Source organism: Oncorhynchus mykiss, chromosome 6, assembly GCF_013265735.2.
Source record: "Oncorhynchus mykiss isolate Arlee chromosome 6, USDA_OmykA_1.1, whole genome shotgun sequence".
NCBI classification, from domain to species: Eukaryota; Metazoa; Chordata; class Actinopteri; order Salmoniformes; family Salmonidae; genus Oncorhynchus; species Oncorhynchus mykiss.
The window spans coordinates 1,005,134-1,029,039 of NC_048570.1; the positions used below are offsets into that span (position 1 = coordinate 1,005,134).

A 23,906-nucleotide genomic window follows, 5' to 3' on the forward strand; every position below is an offset into this window, starting at 1 on the left:
GACGCACCCCCTCCAGGGACGGCATGAGAGAGCCCCAGTAAAGCCAGTGACTCAGCCCCTGTAATAGGGTTAGAGGCAGAGAATCCCAGTGGAAAGAGGGGAACCGGCCAGGCAGAGACAGCAAGGGCGGTTCGTTGCTCCAGAGCCTTTCCGTTCACCCTCCCACTCCTGGGCCAGACTACACTCAATCATATGACCCACTGAAGAGATGAGTCTTCAGTAGAGACTTAAAGGTTGAGACCGAGTTTGCGTCTCTGACATGGGTAGGCAGACCGTTCCATAAAAATTGAGCTCTATAGGAGAAAGCCCTGCCTCCAGCTGTTTGCTTAAAAATTCTAGGGACAATTAGGAGGCCTGCGTCTTGTGACCGTAGCGTACGTGTAGGTATGTACGGCAGGACCAAATCAGAGAGATAGGTAGGAGCAAGCCCATGTAATGCTTTGTAGGTTAGCAGTAAAACCTTGAAATCAGCCCTTGCTTTGACAGGAAGCCAGTGTAGAGAGGCTAGCACTGGAGTAATATGATCAAATTTTTTGGTTCTAGTCAGGATTCTAGCAGCCGTATTTAGCACTAACTGAAGTTTATTTAGTGCTTTAACCGGGTGGCCGGAATGTAGAGCATTGCAGTAGTCTAACCTGGAAGTGACAAAAGCATGGATTAATTTTTCTGCATCATTTTTGGACAGAAATTTTCTGATTTTTGCAATGTTACGTAGATGGAAAAAAGCTGTCCTTGAAATGGTCTTGATATGTTCTTCAAAAGAGAGATCAGGGTCCAGAGTAACGCCGAGGTCCTTCACAGTTTTATTTGAGAAGACTGTACAACCATTAAGATTAATTGTCAGATTCAACAGAAGATCTCTTTGTTTCTTTGTCTCTCTTTAGAGGTCCCTCCCTTCCTCCCTCCCTCTGGAATGGCTGGATGTCAGTTAGCAGTGTGTGATGGCAGACAGAAACAGTAGTGACTGTTGGGTGGCAGGTTAGACAGGGTCCCACAGATTAATGCTGTCATTTAAAAGATTAAGACACCAAATGACCCACATGTAGAAATAAAAAGTACCTTTTTCAGGACCCTGTCTTTCAAAGATAATTAGTAAAAATCCAAATAACTTCACAGATCTTCATTGTAAAGGGTTTAAACACTGTTTCCCATGCTTGTTCAATGAAACATAAAGAGTTAATGAAGATGCACCTGTGGAACGGTCGTTAAGACACTAACAGCTTACAGACGGTAGGAAATGAAGGTCACAGTTATGAAAACTTAGGACACTAAAGAGGCCATTCTACTGACTCTGAAAAACACCAAAAGAAAGATGCCCAGGATCCCTGCTCATCTGCGTGAACGTGCCTTAGGCATGCTGCAAGGAGGCATGAGGACTGCAGATATGGCCAGGGCAATAATTTGCAATGTCCGTACTGTGAGATGCCTAAGACAGCGCTACAGAGGGACAGGACGGACAGCTGATTGTCCTCGCAGTGGCAGACCACGTGTAACAACACCTGCACAGGATCGGTACATCTGAACATCACAACTGCGGGACAGGTACAGGATGGCAACAACAATTGCCCGTGTTACACCAGGAACGCACAATCCCACCATCAGTGCTCAGACTGTTCGCAGTAGGTTGAGAGAGGCTGGACTGAGGGCTTGTAGGCCTGTTGTAAGGCAGGTCCTCACCAGACATCACCGGAAACAACATCGCCTATGGGTACAAACCCACCGTTGCTGGACCAGACAGGACTGGCAAAAAGTGTTCTTCACTGACGAGTCGCGGTTTTGTCTCACAAGGGGTGATGGTCAGACTCGCGTTTATCGTCGAAGGAATGAGCGTTACACCGAGTCCTGTACTCTGGAGTGGGATCAATTTGGAGGTGGGGGGTCCATCATGGTCTGGGGCGGTGTGTCACAGCATCATCGGACTGAGCTTGTTGTCATTGCAGGCAATCTCAACGCTGTGCGTTTCAGGGAAGACGTCCTCCTCCCTCATGTGGTACACTTCCTGCAGGCTCATCCTGACATGACCCTCCAGCATGACAATATCACCAGCCATACTGCTCGTTCTGTGCGTGATTTCATGCAAGACAGGATTGTCAGTGTTCTGCCATGGCCAGCAAAGAGCCTGGATCTCAATCCCACTGAGCACATCTGGGACCTGTTGGATCGGAGGGTGAGGGCTAGGGCCAATCCCCTCAGAAATGTCCGGGAACTTGCAGGTGTCTTGGTGGAAGAGTGGGGTAACATCTCACAGCAAGAACTGGCAAATCTGGTGCAGTCCATAAGGAGGAGATGCACTGCAGTACTTAATGCAGCTGGTGGCCACACCAGATACTGACTGTTACTTTTGATTTTGACCCCCCCCCCCATTGTTCAGGGACACATTATTCAATTTATTTTAGTCACATGTCTGTGGAACTTGTTCAGTTTATGTCTCAGTTGTTGATCTTGTTATGTTCATACAAATATTTACACATGTTAAGTTTGCTGAAAATAAACGCAGTTGACAGTGAGAGGACGTTTCTTTTAATGCTGAGTTTAAAACTAATATATTGTAATTTAATAATGCGGTTTGATGGGACAGAAAGTGGAAAGGGAAGTGGAATTTTAAATGTTGCTTACTGGACCTGATCTAGATTGTGTTACACCGAGGTAAAATCAGGCCAGTGGTTTAATCAACTTTAATGCCTCAGTTTAATCACCCCCGACAACCTGCTGCCAAGACTGAAGACAACATGATTCTCTGCGATTGGGGGGAGGGGTTAGAGTTACAGATGAGGTCATTCAGAAACATGCCAGAATGTCTCCTAGATTTGGAATCTCACTGAATTAAGAGGCTCTCCTTGCGTCACAGTGTTTTTGTAATGAGTTGCCATGATGTTTTGATCTAAACCAACTAAACTGCTTCCAGTTAATTAGGAACTGCCAACCAGATTCAGATTCGTAGTAATTTGGTAACAATTACTGTGGCAGAATGCAGTAGTGGAGAAAGACTAACAAGATAAGGATTCTAGAACTGCTTCAAATGTTCTACAAGTGTTCTGCTGTTACATGGTGATGTACCACAGCTTCAGTTGTTAACATGTTACGTGGTGATGTACCACAGCTTCAGTTGTTAACATGTTACATGGTGATGTACCACAGCTTCAGTTGTTAACTTGTTATATGGTTTTTCTCCAGGATCGAAGGTTTATTACAGAGTGTGTTATGGGTATTCTATGATGCTTGCTTTATCAATTACACTGATCGCTATCCAAGCGTTCAGACATTTTTGGAAAGGAAATCACAGTAGCTCAAAAACTTATTTGGGACTGGGGGGCAGTATTGAGTAGCTTGGATAAAAAGGTGCCCATAGTAAAGATTTGGATAGATGATGATGGTGGTGATTTTGTTTAGGAATACAGCAAATAATTACACTTGTGACCTGGCTGGTTATATTATTATTATTAGTATTGTCATCATCAGGTTCCATGCTGGGTGGTACATCTGTCAGAGAACAGGTTCCATGCTGTGTGGTACATCTGTCAGAGAACAGGTTCCATGCTGGGTGGTACATCTGTCAGAGAACAGGTTCCATGCTGGGTGGTACATCTGTCAGAGAACAGGTTCCATGCTGGGTGGTAAAACTTCCCAGGCCTGCTAGGAACAGGAAGGCTGGCTTCTGCTTCTGCTGATCCTCCTGGTTTTTTATTTGGCTGGAATGTGGGAATGTGATTTACTGATCGGGGTCCCAGCTAATGTTGAGCTCCCTCCCTGGGTTTCTGTTAGCTGGGCTGAAGGTGTTACTAGTCATTCTCCTCTGATGCAGTTGAAGTCAGAAGTTTACATACACTTAGGTTGGAGTCATTAAAACTCGTTTTTCAACCACTCCACAAATGTCTTGTTAACAAACTATAGTTTTGTCAAGTTGGTTAGGACATCTAGTTTGTGCATGACACAAGTCATTTTTCCAACAATTGTTTACAGACATATTATTTCACTTATAATTCACTATATCACAATTCCAGGGGGTCAGAAGTTTACACATACTAAGTTGACTGTGCCTTTAAACAGCTTGGAAAATTCCAGAAAATGTCATGGCTTTATAAGCTTCTTATAGGCTAATTGACATAATTTCAGTGACTCGGAGGTGTACTTGTGCATGTATTTCAAAGCCTGCCTTCAAACTCAGTGCCTCTTTGCTTGACATCAAGGGAAAATCAAAATAAATCAGCCAAGACCTCAGAAAAAAAATTGTAGACGTCCACAAGTCTGGTTCATCCTTGGGAGCAATTTCCAAAATCCTGAAGGTACCATGTTCATCTGTACAAACAGTAGAACGCAAGTATAAACACCATGGGACCACGCAGCCATTATAGCACTCAGGAAGGAGGTGTTCTGTCTCCTAGAGATGAACGTACTGTGGCAAAGAAGGGGGTCGAGTGATAAATGGCAGATATGTGAGAGCAGAACTAATAAACGGGCTCTGCCCGATCACTAAAATGGCCACCCATGTCAGAACTACAGATCACAAAATGGCCGACCGCCAAAACTACAAGTCCCAGAAGCAAGGGGAAGGTGGAGCCGACTCACAGATAAAGGGCCAAGAAAAACCAGGAAGAGGGAGAGAGAGTGCTGGAAGGATATATTGTTCATGTGGCAAAGAAGGGGGTCCCCTGGTCGGTAAGAATCTCCTTTGGAACCCCGACCAGCTGTTAGAAGCCCGCTAGTGCCACTCCCCATAATCAAAACGCCATTTGAGAGGATAGCGATGGATTTAGTGGGCCACTACCCAAATCCGCCAGAGGGCATCAATACATTCTGGTCATTCTAGATTATGCCACTCGCTACCCAGAAGCCATTCCCCTTCGGACGATGGCTTCCAAAAATATTGCAAAGGAATTAGTGCTCTTGTTCACCAGGGTAGGGGTTCCAAAGGAGATCCTTACCGACCAGGGGACCCCCTTCTTTGCCACAGTACTTTGGTGCGAAAAGTGCAAATCAATTCCAGAACAACAACAAAGGACCTTGTGAAGATGCTGGAGGAAACAGGTACAAAAGTATCTATATCCACAGTAAAACGCTTCCTATACCGCTCCGCAAGGAAGAAGCCACTGCTCCAAAACCACCATAAAAAAGACAGACTACGGTTTGCAACTGCACATGGGGACAAAGATCATACTTTTTGGAGAAATGTCCTCTGGTCTGATGAAACAAAAATAGAACTGTTTGGCCATAATGATCATCGTTATGTTTGGAGGAAAAAGGAGGAGGCTTGCAAGCCTAAGAACACCATCCCAACCGTGAAGGACAAGGGTGGCAGCATCATGTTGTGGGGGTGCTTTGCTGCAGGAGGGACTGGTGCACTTCACAAAATAGATTGCAACATGAGGTAGGAAAATTATGTGGATATATTGAAACAACATCGCAAGACATCAGTCAGGAAGTTAAAGCTTGGTCGCAAATGGGTCTTCCAAATGGACAATGACCCCAAGCATGTTTCCAAAGTTGTGGCAAAATGACAACATAGTCAAGGTATTGGAGTGGCCATCACAAAACCCTGACCTCAATTCTATAGACAATTTGTGGGCAGAACTGAAAAAGCCTGTGTGAGAAAGGCGGCCTACAAACCTGACTCAGTTAGACCAGCTCTGTCAGGAGGAATGGGCCAAAATTCACCCAACTTATTTTGGGGAGCTTGTGGAACGCAAACCCGAAACATTTGACCCAAGTTAAACAATTTAAAGGCAATGCTACCAAATACTAATTGAGTATGTAAACTTCTGACCCACTGGGAATGTGATGAAATAAATAAAATATGAAATAAATCATTCTCTCTACTATTATTCTGACATTTCACATTCTTAAAATAAAGTGGGGATCCTAACTGACCTAAGACAGGGAATGTTTACAAGGATTAAATGTCAGGAATTGTGAAAAACTGAGTTTAAATGTATTTGACTAGGGTTTATATAAACTTCCGACTTCAACTGTACTTAGGGTTAGGGTTTCTGTTAGCTAGGCTGAAGGTGTCACTAAATGTTCTCTGTTATTCTCCGTTTCAGCTGAAGAACAAGTTCATGAAGAAGCTTCCCCGAGACGCCGAGGCATCCAACGTTCTCGTTGGAGAGGTGGACTTCCTGGACGCCCCCTTTGTGGCATTTGTCCGTCTACAGCAGGCTGTGATGCTGGGAGCTCTTACAGAAGTCCCTGTCCCCACCAGGTTAATATATAAATGTATATGTAAACTAGAGTTGTTACGGTTTGACGTCATGTAATCTCTTTGGTCTTTCATCCTCAGATTCCTGTTCATCCTTTTAGGACCCAAAGGAAAAGCCAAGTCCTATCATGAGATAGGAAGAGCTATCGCCACCCTCATGTCAGATGAGGTAAGCAGAACAAGGTTTCAGAGAAAGGAATTTAACCTTTACTTTTTTTACTAGGCAAGTCAGTAAAGAACAAATTCTACCCCTGCCAAATCCTCCCTTAACCCGGACTACGCTGGGCCAACTGCTTACCTCAGATGAGGTAAGCAGAGCAAGGTTTCAGAGCAAGGAATTAGCTATGATGTCAGATGAGGTAAGCAGAGCAAAGTTTCAGCTATGATGTCAGATGAGGTAAGCAGCACAAAGCAAGGTGTCAGCTATGATGTCAGATGATGTAAGCAGCACAGATCAAGGTGTCAGCTATGATGTCAGAGGAGGTAAACAGCACAGAGCAAGGTGTCAGCTATGATGTCAGATGAGGTAAGCAGCACAGATCAAGGTGTCAGCTATGATGTCAGATGATGTAAGCAGCACAGAGCAAGGTGTCAGGTATGATGTCAGATGAGGTAAGCAGCACAGAGCAAGGTGTCAGCTATGATGTCAGATGAGGTAAGCAGCACAGAGCAAGGTGTCAGCGATGATGTCAGATGAGGTAAGCAGCACAGAGCAAGGTGTCAGCTATAATGTCAGATGAGGTAAGCAGTGCAGAGCAAGGTGTCAGCGATAATGTCAGAGGAGGTAAACAGCACAGAGCAAGGTGTCAGCTATAATGTCAGATGAGGTAAGCAGCACAGAGCAAGGTGTCAGCTGAATACATGTCTGAGTCCCTACTAAATACTATGGTGCCTGTATAAATCAGTCAGATGAATGCTATACAGGTATGCTGTCTACTAGTTGAACAGTCACATTCAGTCCCTTTCCAAACCAGCTGAGATGTACTTGTTGCTGATATTCACAACTGCTTTGTTTTTTCCAGCTTTTTCTGATAACTCACTGAGGCCCCCTACTGGGCACCAACTGTCAGCTCTCACTTCATATTTAATTTAATCAGTAGACAATAACTTTCTACTTTACAAGAGACAAAACAAACTACAAATATATAAAAATAAAAACTAAATCAAATCTAAGTGTTGTTGAACTGACGACTTTGTCTTATGCAGGTGTTCCATGACATAGCATACAAGGCGAAGGACAGAGAGGATCTGCTGGCTGGCATCGATGAGTTTCTGGATGAGGTGATTGTTCTGCCCCCGGGGGAATGGGACCCGGCCATCAGGATAGAACCGCCCAAGTCTGTACCTTCTGCTGACAAAAGGTTAGCATCCATCTGCTGACATGATATGCTGTTTTATGCGTTTCTATACTATAGTCCTCTATATTGTGCTTCTCAGGAAGAACATGTATGCTGGAGGCGACAGCGGCCAGATGAACGGAAACACGCCCCATGATGGGGGAGGAGGGGGAGGGGGGCATGCAGTGGGAGACGAGCTCAAGAAGACAGGCAGGTGAGTCAACTAATAAAACACAATAAAACACTGTACTGATGAAGGCCATTGATGAAGGCTGAAACATCAAGCTTTTAATAGTTGCTTGAATAAAATGATACTTTTTTAAAGGTGTGCGATCATTGCGCTTATCGTTTAAATTTTTTTTACTGTTGCACCTCGACTCCCATTTCTCGTCTTCCATTCCTCTGGAGTCAACCAATAAAATGTATGAGTCTCAGGATAGGTTAGTGAGTCAGGACAGGGCAGGAAAGGACAACCAGAATGTTTTTCTTCATGATTTTCAGGTTTTGTGGAGGCCTCCTACTTGACATCAAAAGGAAAGCTCCATTCTTCGCCAGTGATTTCTACGATGTGTTCCACATCCAGGCACTGTCGGCCATCCTGTTCATCTACCTAGGAACCGTAACTAACGCCATCACCTTCGGAGGGTTGCTAGGAGACGCCACCGACAACATGCAGGTCAGGCTATATCTTCTTTCTGCCAAGCATGTTGAGACCTTTGTTATGAATTAAAGGTGCACTCTCCCAGTTAAACTAAACTATCAGGATGTAGATACTGATAGTTTATCAACGCTGATCTACACACTGATTGTAGAACACCCCTGAACTGCATCCTGATAGTTTAACAGCTCTGATCTACATCCTGATCTACATGCCTTAAATGACATACCCAAATATATCTGCCTGTAGCTCAGGACCTGAAGCAAGAATATGCATTTATTTGATAGCATTTGAAAGGAAACACTTTGAAGTTTGTGGAAATGTGAAATTAATGTCGGAGAATATATCACATGAGATTAATTTTATTTGGAATGGCAAGCCAAACAAAATTAAAAGGGCCTATTTATATAATGAATAGGGATTTGGAGGACAGAAATTATTAAATATTAAAGCATTAGACCTCTCACTAAAGGATTCAGTCATACAAAAGTTATACTTAACTTGGTTCTCTAGTAAATTAGTAAAAATGTATCACCCCCATGTTCAAGAATGGCCATTTTCCTTTTTTCAAATTACAGAAAAAAAATGTGTTTATTGTTTTTCATTATCTTTGAAACGCAAGAGAAAGGCCATACATTAAGATAGGATCCTAGTTGTGATTAAGATTTGGTCCACAAGATGGCAGCAGTGTGTGTCCAAATTTTCAGACTGATCCAGTGAAGAATAATCCCCCACTACACAATATTTTACATCAAGTCTGCCAGGAGTTTGCCAGGAGTTTGCCCAAATGTGCCGAATTGGTCAAGTTATACACCTCTTAAAGCTCCCCTGAATTATTTCAACATTTTGATAAAAATCGCGTAACATTTTAACGTCCTGCTACGTCCTGCTACTCATGCCAGGAATATAGTATACACTCTGACGTTTCTAAAACTGGTTAAATAATGTCTGTGACTATAACAGAACGTGAACAGCAAGCGAAATCCCAAGAAAAACCTGGTCACAAAAACCACAGAAAAGTATTAATCCGCCAGTCTCTGACTTGTTTATTGCAAGCAAAAATATATAACGGTGAGCTTGCAGTTCCTACAACTTCCACACGATGTCGCCAATACTCCCAATTTCGTTGGCAAAAATCCTTTGTGTAATGAGAAGTAGATCCTTCTTTTCGTCCAGTATACAGGAAGAGACTTTTGGAAGAGAGAGAAAGGACAACGCTTTCTAGAGTAGCTGCTATTGAATGCAGATCGCCCAGTGATCAATTTGATCGATTATTAACGTTTACAAATACCTAAAGTTGGGTTACAAAAGTAGTTTGAAGTGTTTTGTCAAAGAATATAGGCAACTTATTTAATTTTAAAAAATGACGTTGCGTTTTGGAACAGAGCTTTTGGATGGATCAGACGGGCTATATAAATTGATATTTTGGGCATACATGGACGGATTTAATCGGGAAAAAGACCCAATTGTGATGTTTATGGAACATATAGGAGTGCCAACAAAGAATCTCATCAAAGGTAATGAATGTTTTATATATTATTTCTGCGTTTTGTGTAGCGCCGGCTACGCTAATTCTTTTGTTTACGTCCCCTTCAGGTATTTTGGGGTGTTGCATGCTATCAGATAATAGCTTCTCATGCTTTTGCTTAAAAGCATTTTAAAAATCTGACATGTTGGCTAGATTCACAACGAGTGTAGCTTTAATTCAGTACCCTGCATGTGTGTTTTAATGAAAGTTTGAGTTTTATCGAGTACTATTAGCATTTGGCATTGCGCACTTCCATTTCCTGTTGCCTAGGTGGGACGCTAGCGTCTCACATGGCTCTAAGAGGTTTAATTAAGTACATTTATTTATATAGTTTTTATTTAACCTTTATTTAACCAGGTAGGCCAGTTGAGAAAAAGTTCTCATTTACAACTGTGACCTGGCCAAGATAAAGAAAAGCAGTGCGACACAAACGTGTCACACATGGAATACACAAACGTACAGTCAATAACACAATAGAAAAAAATATATATTCAATGTGTGCAAAGGAGGTAAGATTAGGGAGGTAAGGCAATAACTAGGCCATAGTGGCGAATTAATGACAATTTAGCAATTAAACACTGGAGTGATAGATGTGCAGAAGATGAATGTGCATGTAGAGATACTGGGGTGCAATGGAGCAAGAAATGTATATAGATAACAATATGAGGTAGTTGGATGGGCTATTTACAGATGGGCTATGTACAGGTGCAGTGATCTGTGAACTGCTCTGACAGCTGATGCTTAAAGTTAGTGAGGGAGATATGTGTCTCCAGCTTCAGTGATTTTTGCAATTCGTTCCAGTCATTGGCCTCAGAGAACTGTGAGGTAAGGTGGCCAAATGAGGAATAGGCTTTGGGGGTGACCATTGAAATATACCTGCTGGAGCGCGTGCTACGGGTGGGTTCTGCTATGGTGACCAGTGAGCTGAGATGAGGTGGGGCTTTACCTGGCAGACTTATACATGACCTGGAGCTAGTGGATTTGGCGACGAATATGGGGCCAGCCAATGAGAGAATACAGGTCACAGTGGTAGGTAGTATATGTGGCTTTGGTGACAAAACTGATGGCACTGTGATAGACTGCATCCAATTTGCTGAGTATAGTGTTGGAGGCTATTTTGTAAATGACATCTCCGAAGTCAAGGATCGGTAGGATAGTCCGTTTTAAGAGGGTATGTTTGGCAGCATTAGTGAAGGGTGCTTTGTTGCGAAATAAGAAGTCGATTCTAGATTTAATTTTGGATTGGAGATGCTTAATGTGAGTCTGGAAGGAGTGTTTACAGTCTAACCAGACACCTAGGTATTTGTAATTGTCCACATATTATAAGTCAGAACCGTCCAGAGTAGTGATGGCAGGCAGGTGCTGGCAGTGATCGGTTGAAGATCAGGCATTTGGTTTTACTTGCATTTAAGAGCAGTCGGAGGCCCCGGATGGAGAGTTGTATGGCATTGAAGCTCGCCTGGAGGTTAGTTAGCACAGTATCCAAAGAAGGGCCAGATGTATACCGAATGGTGTGTTGTCTGCATAGAGGTGGATCAGAGAATCACCAGCAGCAAGAGCGACATAATTGATGTATACAGACAAAAGAGTCGGCCCAAGAATTGAACCCTGTGGCACCCCCATAGAGACTGCCAGAGGTCCAGACAACAGGCCTTCCGATTTGACACACTGAACTCTGTCTGAGAAGTAGTTGGTGAAGCAGGCGAGGCAGTCATTTGAGAAACCAAGGCTGTTGAGTCGAAAGCCTTGGCCAGGTCGATGAATACGGCTGCACAGTACTGTCTTTATCGATGGTGGTTATGATATCGTTTAATACCTTGAGAGTCGCTGAGGTGCAACCATGACCAGCTCAGAAATCAGATTGCATAGCGGAGAAGGTACAGTGGGATTCAAAATGGTCAGTGATCTGTTTGTTAACTTGGCTTTCGAAGACCTTAGAAAGGCAGGGTAGGATAGATATAGGTCTGTAACAGTTTGGGTCTAGAGTGTCTCCCCCTTTGAAGAAAGGGAAGACCGCGGCAGCTTTCCAATCTTTTGGGATCTCAGACGATACGAAAGAGGTTGAACAGGCTAGTAATAGGGGTTTCAACATTTGCGGCAAATAATTTTAGAAAGAAAGTGTCCAGATCGTCTAGCTCAGCTGATTTGTAAGAGACCAGATTTTGCAACTCTCTCTGTATTTAGAAGGCAGGTTGGTCAGGATGATATCTATGAGGGTGCCTGTGTTTACAGATTTGGTGTTGTACCGGTTCATTGATACTTTGTGTGAGATTGAGAGCATCTAGCTTAGATTGTAGGACGGCCGGGGTGTTAAGCATGTCCCAGTTTAGGGCACCTAACAGTACGAGCTCTGAAGATAGATGGGGGGCAATCAATTCACATATGGTGTCCAGGGCACAGCTGGGGGAAGAGAGTGGTCTATAACAATCAGCAACGGTGAGAGACTTGTTTCTGGAAAGGTAGATTTTTAGAAGTAGAAGCTCAAATTGTTTGGACACAGACCTGGATTGTATGACAGAGCTCTGCAGGCTGTCTCTGCAGTAGATTGCAACTCTGCCCCCTTTGGCAGTTATATCTTGTTGGAAAATGTTATAGTTTCAGGATTTCTGGTGGCCTTCCTAAGCCAGGATTCAGACATGGTTAGGACATCCGGGTTGACAGAGTGTGCTAAATTAGTGAGTAAAACAAACTTAGTGAGGAGGCTTCTAATGTTAACATGCATGAAACCAATGCTTTTACGGTTACAGAAGTCAACAAATGAGAGCCCCTGGTGAATGCGAGTGGAGCTAGGCGCTGCAGGGCCTGGACTAACCCTAACCCTAACCCAAGTTCCTCCTCTGTAATTTGGCTTTCACATAAGTCTTTCTGTACAGATCTTTATTTTTATAATATATTACAATGGATCTTTCTTGAATAAGTTCCGCCATTTCTTTTTGTTTTTCCTCTAACTTACTCTGAGCCTCTATGGTACAGTTTTTATTGCTATCTAACTTTACTGTTAGTCCTTCCATTTCCTTTGTTAATATGGACTCTTTTGACCTACATTGCTTTTGTTTTATAGATGAGTACTGAATTGCATGGCCTCTAAAGGCATATTTAAAAGTGTCCCGTACAATAAGGGGATCTGATGTACCTATGTTATGTTATGAAAAAATATTTTATTAATGATTCTGTCCTGGTTAAATCCAGTAGGCTTTGATTAAATGTCCAATATCCTCGCCCACTTGGAAATTCTGTAAGAGTAATATCTATGCCAATTATGTGATGGTTCGACCGCATTCTGTCCCCTATCAACACTTTAACTTTTGGTGCCAGAGAGAATGACATAAGAATGTAATCAAGACGACTAGCTTGATTAAGCCTCCGCCATGTATATCTCACTAGGTCAGGGTATTTAAGCCTCCATATATCCACTAATTGCAATATATCCATGACATTCATGATTTCCTTAAGTGCCTGAGTGTGATAGTTTGTAGTGTGATTTCCTTTCCGGTCCATAGAGGTATTTAAGACCGTATTAAAATCTCCCACCATAATAATAGAGTCTAGTGTTGCTTGTAGAGTTGATAAATTCTTATCTATATTTCAAAGATCAGGGGTGTTAAACTATCAGGATGTAGATCAGGGGTGTTCATTGTTTTAAAATTTTTTTAACCTTTATTTATTTCTAGGCAAGTCAGTTAAGAATAAATTCTTATTTACAATGACGACCTAGGGACAGTGGGTTAACTGCCTTGTTCAGGGGCAGAACGACAGATTTTTACCATGTCAGCTCAGGGATTCGATCTAGCAAACTTTCGGTTACTGGCCCAATGCTCTGACCACTAGGCTACCTGCTGGTTACTGGCCCAATGCTCTAATCACTAGGCTACCTGCTGGTTACTAGTCCAACACTCTAACCACTAGGCTACCTGCTGGTTACTGGCCCAACACTCTAACCACTAGGCTACCTGCTGGTTACTGCCCCAACGCTCTAACCACTAGGCTACCTGCTGGTTACTGCCCCAACGCTCTAACCAATAGGCTACCTGCTGGTTACTGGCCCAACACTCTAACCACTAGGCTACCTGCTGGTTACTGCCCCAACGCTCTAACCACTAGGCTACCTGCTGGTTACTGACCCAACGATCTAACCACTAGGCTACCTGCTGGTTACTGCCCCAACGCTCTAACCACTAGGCTACCTGCCGCCCCTAAACTATTAAAATGTATAAAAGGGGTGTCAAACTATCAATCATAGTATGAAGATCAGGGATGTTAAACTATTAGGATGTAGATCAGGGGTATTATCAGGGGTGTTAAACTGTCAGGATGTAGATCAGAGGTATCATCAGGGATGTTAAACTATTAGGATGTAGATCAGGGGTATCATCAGGGGTGTTAAACTATCAGGATGTAGATCAGGGGTATCATCAGGGGTGTTAAACAATCAGGATGTAGATCAGGGGTGTTAAACTGTCAGGATGTAGATCAGGGGTATCATCAGGGGTGTTAAACTATCAGGATGTAGATCAGGGGTGTTAAACTGTCAGGATGTAGATCAGGGGTATCATCAGGGGTGTTAAACTGTCAGGATGTAGATCAGGGGTATCATCAGGGGTGTTAAACTGTCAGGATGTAGATCAGAGGTATCATCAGGGGTGTTAAACTATTAGGATGTAGATCAGGGGTATTATCAGGGTTGTTAAACTATTAGGATGTAGATCAGGGGTATCATCAGGGGTGTTAAACTATCAGGATGTAGATCAGGGGTGTTAAACTGTCAGGATGTAGATCAGGGGTATTATCAGGGGTGTTAAACTGTCAGGATGTAGATCAGGGGTGTTAAACTATTAGGATGTAGACCAGGGGTATCATCAGGGATGTTAAACTATTAGGATGTAGATCAGGGGTATCATCAGGGGTGTTAAACTATCAGGATGTAGATCAGGGGTATCATCAGGGGTGTTAAACTATCAGGATGTAGATCAGGGGTATCATCAGGGGTGTTAAACTATTAGGATGTAGATCAGAGGTATCATCAGGGGTGTTAAACTATTAGGATGTAGATCAGAGGTATCATCAGGGGTGTTAAACTGTCAGGATGTAGATCAGGGGTATCATCAGGGGTGTTAAACTATCAGGATGTAGATCAGAGGTGTTAAACTGTCAGGATGTAGATCAGGGGTATCATCAGGGGTGTTAAACTGTCAGGATGTAGATCAGGGGTGTTAAAATGTCAGGATGTAGATCAGGAGTATCATCAGGGGTGTTAAACTGTCAGGGTGTAGATCAGGGGTGTTAAACTATCAGGATGTAGATCAGGGGTATCATCAGGGGTGTTAAACTATCAGGATGTAGATCAGGGGTGTTAAACTGTCAGGGTGTAGATCAGGGGTGTTAAACTATCAGGATGTAGATCCGGGGTGTTAAACATTCAGGATGTAGATCAGGGGTATCATCAGGGGTGTTAAACTGTCAGGATGTAGATCAGGGGTGTTAAAATGTCAGGATGTAGATCAGGAGTATCATCAAGGGTGTTAAACTGTCAGGGTGTAGATCAGGGGTATCATCAGGGGTTTTAAACTGTCAGGGTGTAGATCAGGGGTGTTAAACTATCAGGATGTAGATCAGGGGTATCATCAGGGGTGTTAAACTATCAGGATGTAGATCAGGGGTGTTAAACTGTCAGGGTGTAGATCAGGGGTGTTAAACTATCAGGATGTAGATCCGGGGTGTTAAACAATCAGGATGTAGATCAGGGGTATCATCAGGGGTGTTAAACTGTCAGGATGTAGATCAGGGGTGTTAAAATGTCAGGATGTAGATCAGGGGTATCATCAGGGGTGTTAAACTGTCAGGGTGTAGATCAGGGGTGTTAAACTATCAGGATGTAGATCAGGGGTATCATCAGGGGTGTTAAACTATCAGGATGTAGATCAGGGGTGTTAAACCGTCAGGGTGTAGATCAGGGGTGTTAAACTATCAGGATGTAGATCAGGGGTATCATCAGGGGTGTTAAACAATCAGGATGTAGATCAGGGGTATCATCAGGGGTGTTAAACTATCAGGATGTAGATCAGGGGTGTTAAACTGTCAGGATGTAGATCAGGGGTATCATCAGGGGTTTTAAACTATCAGGATGTAGATCAGGGGTGTTAAAATGTCAGGATGTAGATCAGGAGTATCATCAGGGGTGTTAAACTGTCAGGGTGTAGATCAGGGGTGTTAAACTATCAGGATGTAGATCCGGGGTGTTAAACTGTCAGGGTGTAGATCAGGGGTGTTAAACAATCAGGATGTAGATCAGGGGTATCATCAGGGGTGTTAAACTATCAGGATGTAGATCAGGGGTGTTAAAACGTCAGGATGTAGATCAGGAGTATCATCAGGGGTGTTAAACTGTCAGGGTGTAGATCAGGGGTATCATCAGGGGTGTTAAACTATCAGGATGTAGATCAGGGGTGTTAAACCGTCAGGGTGTAGATCAGGGGTGTTAAACTATCAGGATGTAGATCAGGGGTATTATCAGGGGTGTTAAACAATCAGGATGTAGATCAGGGGTATCATCAGGGGTGTTAAACTATCAGGATGTAGATCAGGGGTGTTAAACTGTCAGGATGTAGATCAGGGGTATCATCAGGGGTGTTAAACTATCAGGATGTAGATCAGGGGTGTTAAAATGTCAGGATGTAGATCAGGAGTATCATCAGGGGTGTTAAACTGTCAGGGTGTAGATCAGGGGTGTTAAACTATCAGGATGTAGATCCGGGGTGTTAAACTGTCAGGGTGTAGATCAGGGGTGTTAAACAATCAGGATGTAGATCAGGGGTATCATCAGGGGTGTTAAACTATCAGGATGTAGATCAGGGGTGTTAAAATGTCAGGATGTAGATCAGGAGTATCATCAGGGGTGTTAAACTGTCAGGGTGTAGATCAGGGGTGTTAAACTATCAGGATGTAGATCCGGGGTGTTAAACTGTCAGGATGTAGATCAGAGGTATCATCAGGGATGTTAAACTGTCAGGATGTAGATCAGGGGTATTATCAGGGGTGTTAAACTGTCAGGATGTAGATCAGAGGTATCATCAGGGGTGTTAAACTGTCAGGATGTAGATCAGAGGTATCATCAGGGATGTTAAACTATCAGGATGTAGATCAGGGGTGTTAAACTATCAGGATGTAGATCAGGGGTGTTAAACTATCAGGATGTAGATCAGGGGTATTATCAGGGGTGTTAAACTGTCAGGATGTAGATCAGGGGTATCATCAGGGGTGTTAAACTGTCAGGATGTAGATCAGGGGTATCATCAGGGGTGTTAAACTGTCAGGATGTAGATCAGGGGTATCATCAGGGGTGTTAAACTGTCAGGATGTAGATCAGAGGTATCATCAGGGGTGTTAAACTATCAGGATGTAGATCAGGGGTATCATCAGGGGTGTTAAACTGTCAGGATGTAGATCAGAGGTATCATCAGGGATGTTAAACTATTAGGATGTAGATCAGGGGTATCATCAGGGGTGTTAAACTGTCAGGATGTAGATCAGGGGTGTTAAACTATCAGGATGTAGATCAGGGGTGTTAAACTATCAGGATGTAGATCAGGGATGTTAAACTATTAGGATGTAGATCAGGGGTATTATCAGGGGTGTTAAACTGTCAGGATGTAGATCAGAGGTATCATCAGGGATGTTAAACTGTCAGGATGTAGATCAGGGGTATCATCAGGGGTGTTAAACTATCAGGATGTAGATCAGAGGTATCATCAGGGATTTTTTACTGTGGTCTGGAGGTACCCTATTTAAAAATAATTATATTTCCTCATTGGCTAAAATTAGCTAAATATAGTACTCTATCCATCACTTTTGGAATTGTCTATGCCCTCTTGACAGCCTAGCATTTGTTTTGATGACGTTTAGCAAGCTGGACAGAGTGAAGAGTATATCATTTATTTTAGTTATTTCAATGTCGATTAAGAACGTTTTCCCCCAGAATGTTTTTCAGACATTTGTATTTTTACTAAAACCTCCTGCCAGTGCCCCTCCCGTTCCTAGTTGGATGACAGTGAAGTTTCAGAGAGAGAACAGATATTTCCTCTTGGGCAGGAATATTTCCTCTCACCCCTTTCCTGTCCTCTGTAGCCCACCACCATGAGCACAGTTCAACTCCCTGCTGTACTCTTATACTCTGCTTCTGTGTTGGGGTTACACTATGTTATAATGCACTATAGATGTTTTATAGAGCATAAAGCTGTGTTCTAATCTTTTAAAGATCTGCTCTACTGTGTTCTACTGTTTACTCCAGGGTGTGTTGGAGAGCTTCCTGGGCACGGCGGTATCTGGAGGGATCTTCTGTCTGCTGGCTGGCCAGCCTCTCACCATCCTCAGCAGCACTGGACCTGTTCTGGTCTTCGAGAGGCTGCTCTTCAACTTCAGCAAGTTAGGATCTTCACTTTACCTCGCAATCATGGGGTTCTAACTAACCATGTACAATGACATTGACTCCTAGAGTTCTAACTAACCATGTACAATGACTTTGACTACCTAGAGTTCTAACTAACCATGTACAATGACTTTGACTACCTAGAGTTCTAACTAACCATGTACAATGACTTTGAATATCTGGAGTTCTAACTAACCATGTACAATGACTTTGACTACCTAGACTTCTATCTAACCATGTACAATGACTTTGAATATCTGGAGTTCTAACTAACCATGTACAATGCCTTTGACTACCTAGAGTTCTAACTAACCATGTACAATGACTTTGACTACCTACAGTTCTAACTAACCATGTACAATGACTTGACTATCTGGAGTCATAACTAACCATGTACAATGACTTGACTATCTGGAGTCCTAACTAACCATGTACAATGACTTGACTATCTGGAGTCCTAACTAACCATGTACAATGACTTGACTATCTGGAGTTCTAACTAACCATGTACAATGACTTGACTATCTGGAGTCCTAACTAACCATGGTTGAATTATGGTCATGGTTGCTGTTGTTACAGTAACTAACCATGGTGATTCCCTCTCCTCTCTCTATTACTCTCTTTCTTCTTTCTCCTCCAGAGACAATGACTTTGACTATCTGGAGTCCTAACTAACCATGGTTGAATTATGGTCATGGTTGCTGTTGTTACAGTAACTAACCATGGTGATTCCCTCTCCTCTCTCTATTCCTCTCTTTCTTCTTTCTCCTCCAGAGACAATGACTTTGACTATCTGGAGTCCTAACTAACCATGGTTGAATTATGGTCATGGTTGCTGTTGTTACAGTAACTAACCATGGTGATTCCCTCTCCTCTCTCTATTCCTCTCTTTCTTCTTTCTCCTCCAGAGACAATGACTTTGACTACCTGGAGTTCCGGCTGTGGATTGGTCTGTGGTCTGCATTCTTTTGTCTGCTGCTGGTTGCTACTGACGCCAGCTACATGGTTCAGTACTTCACCCGATTCACAGAGGAGGGCTTCTCCTGCCTCATCTCCTTCATCTTCATCTATGATGCCTTCAAGAAGATGCTGAAGCTGGCTGACTACTACCCCATCAACTCGGACTACCAGATTGACTATGTCACCCAGTATGACTGTATGTGTATGGCCCCTACTATCTTAGGTAAGACCTACCTACTCAACTACCCACTGTATGTGTATAGCCCCTACCATATTAGGTCAGACCTACCTACCAACTTAAGCTTTCATGGCTGGGATAGGCTTTAGAAAAGTCCTAATTGAGGAACATGTTGGTTCCTCTGAAGTTCTTGGCTCTCTGCAGAACAGTCATCTTGTTCTTAAACCTCAGGAACTTGACCACTATCGGCCTGGGTCTGTCACCTAGGTTGGTTACAGGTATTTCAGACAAGTCGGTGCGCTCCGCCTCAATCTTTGTTTTATCTATCTGCAGCTTTTCAGAAAATATTTTTCTCACTTTCTCGTCAGACTCTGCCCAGTTCATGTGAAGACACAACAATACTATTTCTCCTGGATTGTCCCTCTAGATAGTCTGTTTTCCCAGTCATCTGTAATAATGATTCACAGACAGTGCTGATGTCATCTCATGTGGACTTCCAGTTTGTTGTCATCTTGGGGAATTTCTATTTCAGGACATCCACCTTTCCTTCTGAGCAGTGCAAACTGTTTTTAAGGACCTCTCAAGCCAGATCGTCCATTATTTTGTTGAGTCCATCAGTATTTGGACAAAGCTGTTAAAGTTATATCCTGTTGTAACAACTGTTTGTAGAACCCTTTTTGTTTGTTTAAAATATCCTTCACCTGTGATAAAGAAACACTGTCCTCTCCATTACTCACACCTCTGGCTTTGGATGCCATGGTAGCAATGTAGGCTAACGCTGGTACTCCACGCAGTTCCAGACAGGGTAGGTCCCAGGGCAGATTAAAACAAACAGCAGGGATTTAGACAGCCACAAGCCTGGTACAATCCATGGTCTCAGCCACAATGGCTAACTGCGTCACAAGCTCTGTTCAAGCTGTCAAGGAAACCTGGCTAGCTTGATAGCTACTGTAGTTGCAGTTATGCTAGCTGCTACACCCAGCAGCTCTTCAGACCTTTGGTTGGCATGATCCTTGGACAGATAGTAGGGGTCCCAGCAACTGAGGCTAACAGCATTGCAGGATCCAAATTCAAAAGGTAGCCAGTAACCAAACTTTTTCAACAGAACACTTTTTCAGAGACTTTCAAAACTTTCAAAACAACAATCCGAGCTCTCCCTTGTTCAAAGTTTGTGTGTGTCTGTCATAGTTAAGCTCCTATGCATGGCTGAGCTAAGCCGTATGGGGCATCATACCAGAAGGAGGAGGGGAAATGCAGACCAGTGGGAAGTAAATGAACCAGCCAGTGTTTCAGAAGACTGATGCATGCTAGATTATCACGTAAGCAAGCTGAAACATGTCAGCATTCTGCTGCTTTTCAGGGTTGTTGCTATAAACACATACAGATGCAATGCTCTGAAGAAAGGACAACATCATATATACACTTACTGAATATCTCTGATAGCTGTTGTTTTCTCCCTTTACGATGAGGATAGGGTTATGAGTTATGGTTACTGAAGGAGAATCAGGAGTCAGGACCACAGTCATAAGATCACATTACATTCCTGAAAGGGCCTTAGCTTGCAGAATGATTGTGTCCTGGTGTTCACCCTGCAGGAATAACCTTTAGACTATACACATCCCATCTGGAGGGGAATAGTCACAAATATACTGCATTCAAACTGGTCAAATGGACAACTGCTCTAGTGAAACAAATTAAATAGTTAAAATGATACTGTAGTCTGTATTGAAACAAATCAAATCAAAGTTTATTTGTCACGTGCGCCGAATACAACAGGTGTAGACCTCACAGTGAAATGCTTACTTACAGGCTCTAACCAACAGTACAAACAAGTTATTAGGTGAACAATAGGTAGGTAAAAAATAAAACAACAGTAAAAAGACAGGTTATATACAGTAGCGAAGCTATATACAGTGACTATGCATATATGATGGACAGAGAGTAGCAGTAGCCTAAAGAGGTGTTGGCGGATGGTTTTTTATTGTTTATTTCACTTTGAATATTATCTACCTCACTTGCTTTGGCTATGTTAACATGTGTTTCCCATGCCAATAAAGCCCCTTGAATTGAATTGAATTGGTGGGTGGCGGGACACAATGCAGATAGCCCAGTTAGCCAATGTGCAGGAGCACTGGTTGAGGTAGTATGTACATGAATGTGTAGCTAAAGTGACTATGCATATATGATAAACAGAGAGTAGCAGCAGCGAAAGAGGGGTTGGGGGGGAACACAATGCAAATAGTCCGGGTAGCCATTTGATTACCTGTTCAGGAGTCTAATGGCTTGGGGGTAAAAACTGTTGAGAAGCCTTTTTGTCCTAGACTTGGCACTCCGGTACCGCTTGCCATGCCGTAGTAGAGAGAACAGTCTATGACTGGGGTGACTGGGGTCTTTGACAATTAGTAGGGCCTTCCTCTGACACCGCCTGGTGTAGAGGTCCTGGATGGCAGGCAGCTTAGCCCCAGTGATGCACCGGGCCGTATTCACTACCCTCTGTAGTGCCTTGCGGTCGGAGGCCAAGCAATTGCCATACCAGACAGTGATGCAACCAGTCAGGACGCTCTCGATGTTGCAGCTGTAGAACATTTTGAGGATCTCAGGACCCATGCCAAATCTTTTTAGTTTCCTGAGGGGGAATAGGCTTTGTCGTGCCCTCTTCACGACAGTCTGGGTGTGTTTGGACCATTCTAATTTGTTGGTGATGTGGACACCAAGGAACTTGAAGCTCTCAACCTGCTCCACTACAGCCCCGTCGATGAGAATGGAGGCTCGGTCCTCCTTTTCCTGTGGTCCACAATCATCTCCTTAGTCTTGGTTACGTTGAGGGATAAGTTGTTATTCTGGTGTTGGAGTTGTGCCTGGCCATGCAGTCGTCGGTGAACAGGGAGTACAGGAGGGGACAAAGAATGCACCCCTGGGGGGCTCCAGTGTTGTGGATCAGAATGGCAGATGTGTTGTTACCTACCCTCACCACCTGTGGGCGGCCCATCAGGATCCAAGTCCAGGATCCAGTTGTAGAGGGAGGTGTTTAGTTAGCTCAGCTAGCTCGGTAAACAATGAACCTAGCTAGGTAAACAACGTTTAAGACCACACACGTCATGTAATGTTAGCTAACAAGCCAGCCAGCTAACATTAGCTAGTTAAACAACAATGAACAAAGTGGAATCAATGCCACAGTGCTGGGAGCTAACCAACCATGTTCAGTATTAGCTAGCTAACATTAGGCTCTAACTAGACAAGCAAATGGCTCTGGGAGAGAATAATAATGTCATCTTGGGAGCCAGTCAGCTAACGTTAGCTAGCTAGCTAACAGTACACTTTAGTTTGAAATTAAACCACTTTCTGTCAAAATGAGAAAACGTGACATATCTGAAAATGTAGCAAGCTAACGCTAGACTATCTTACCTGCATTCATCACCATGCATCATGGATGCTTCTACCTGTCAGGAATGCCATACCATGGTTGTCCTGAAGATGTAATCCGGAGACAGGTGTTTTGTAATCCGGAGACAGGTGTTTTGTAATCCAGAGACAGGTGATTTGTAACCCAGAGACAGGTGTTTTGTTATCTGGAGACAGGTGTTTTGTAATCCGGAAACAGGTGTTTTGTAATCCGGAAACAGGTGTTTTGTAATCTGGAGACAGGTGTTTTGTAATCCGGAAACAGGTGTTTTGCAATCCGGAGACAGGTGTTTTCTCCATCTCCTTAGCTATCATACTCTAATTCCACTGATTACAAAACTTGATCCTCCAGAAAATGGAGAGCAACACTTATGCAGTTCCACTACACAATATATAAAAGAAAAGCAGTGTTCGACAGGATTACCAACCCAGATTGACGAGCTCAAATAGACAGAAGCCTTCAATATGGCAGACCAATCCGAACTTCTCTCTCGGCATGTCCAGCCCACTCATTATCTTAGCCAATCTTAGCTACTGTGAAGATTGCCAACTTTTTCTGTGGCTAAACCAACAAGGCTTGTAATTTAACAATGGCATACAAATTTGTATTTGGAAGTTCACATGTTCAAGAAGGCATTTCTGCCAAAAAACGTATTTTGTTGTTTTACGTTCAAACAGCTCTCCTGTGAAGTCGTGGCTTGAGACATTGGCCAAGTTTCCTGAATCGGGTCACATACTATAGTCTAGTGAAAAAGGTGAAATATTCAAAATGATACTGCAGTCTGTTGTGAAACAAGTGAATAGTCAACATTATACTGTAGTGAAACACATTAAATAGTCAAAGTGATGCTGTAGTCTATAATGAAACAAGTGAATAGTCAACATTATACTGTAGTGAAACACATTAAATAGTCAAAGTGATGCTGTAGTCTATAATGAAACAAGTGAATAGTCAACATTATACTGTAGTGAAACACATTAAATAGTCAAAGTGATGCTGTAGTCTATAATGAAACAAGTGAAATAGTCAAAGTGATGCTGTAGTCTATAATGAAACAAGTGAAATAGTCAAAGTGATGCTGTAGTCTATAATGAAACAAGTGAAATAGTCAAAGTGATACTCTAGTAAGAAAGAAAAGGAGAAGAACAGTAATTTATTGCTCATTATCTTGCAGAGATAAAGCATGAGAAATAGTCGTAAAGTGAATGCTACAGTGAATTAGGTGGA

At 43.0% G+C, this 23,906-nt stretch overlaps 1 protein-coding gene across 5 annotated transcripts in view; it reads left to right on the top strand.

Annotated features, from left to right (window-relative positions):
• The window catches only part of slc4a4a (solute carrier family 4 member 4a), a 342,926-nt gene that overhangs the window by 229,470 nt on the left and 89,550 nt on the right, over positions 1 to 23,906 (top strand). For all 5 annotated transcript variants that reach the window (XM_036979187.1, XM_036979183.1, XM_036979185.1 and 2 more), the window contains 7 exons: positions 6,039 to 6,196; positions 6,275 to 6,362; positions 7,400 to 7,554; positions 7,631 to 7,744; positions 8,032 to 8,206; positions 18,001 to 18,134; positions 19,047 to 19,321. In XM_036979187.1, coding sequence (XP_036835082.1) covers positions 6,039 to 6,196; positions 6,275 to 6,362; positions 7,400 to 7,554; positions 7,631 to 7,744; positions 8,032 to 8,206; positions 18,001 to 18,134; positions 19,047 to 19,321 — 1,099 coding nt within the window. The remainder of the gene's footprint in view (positions 1 to 6,038; positions 6,197 to 6,274; positions 6,363 to 7,399; positions 7,555 to 7,630; positions 7,745 to 8,031; positions 8,207 to 18,000; positions 18,135 to 19,046; positions 19,322 to 23,906) is intronic.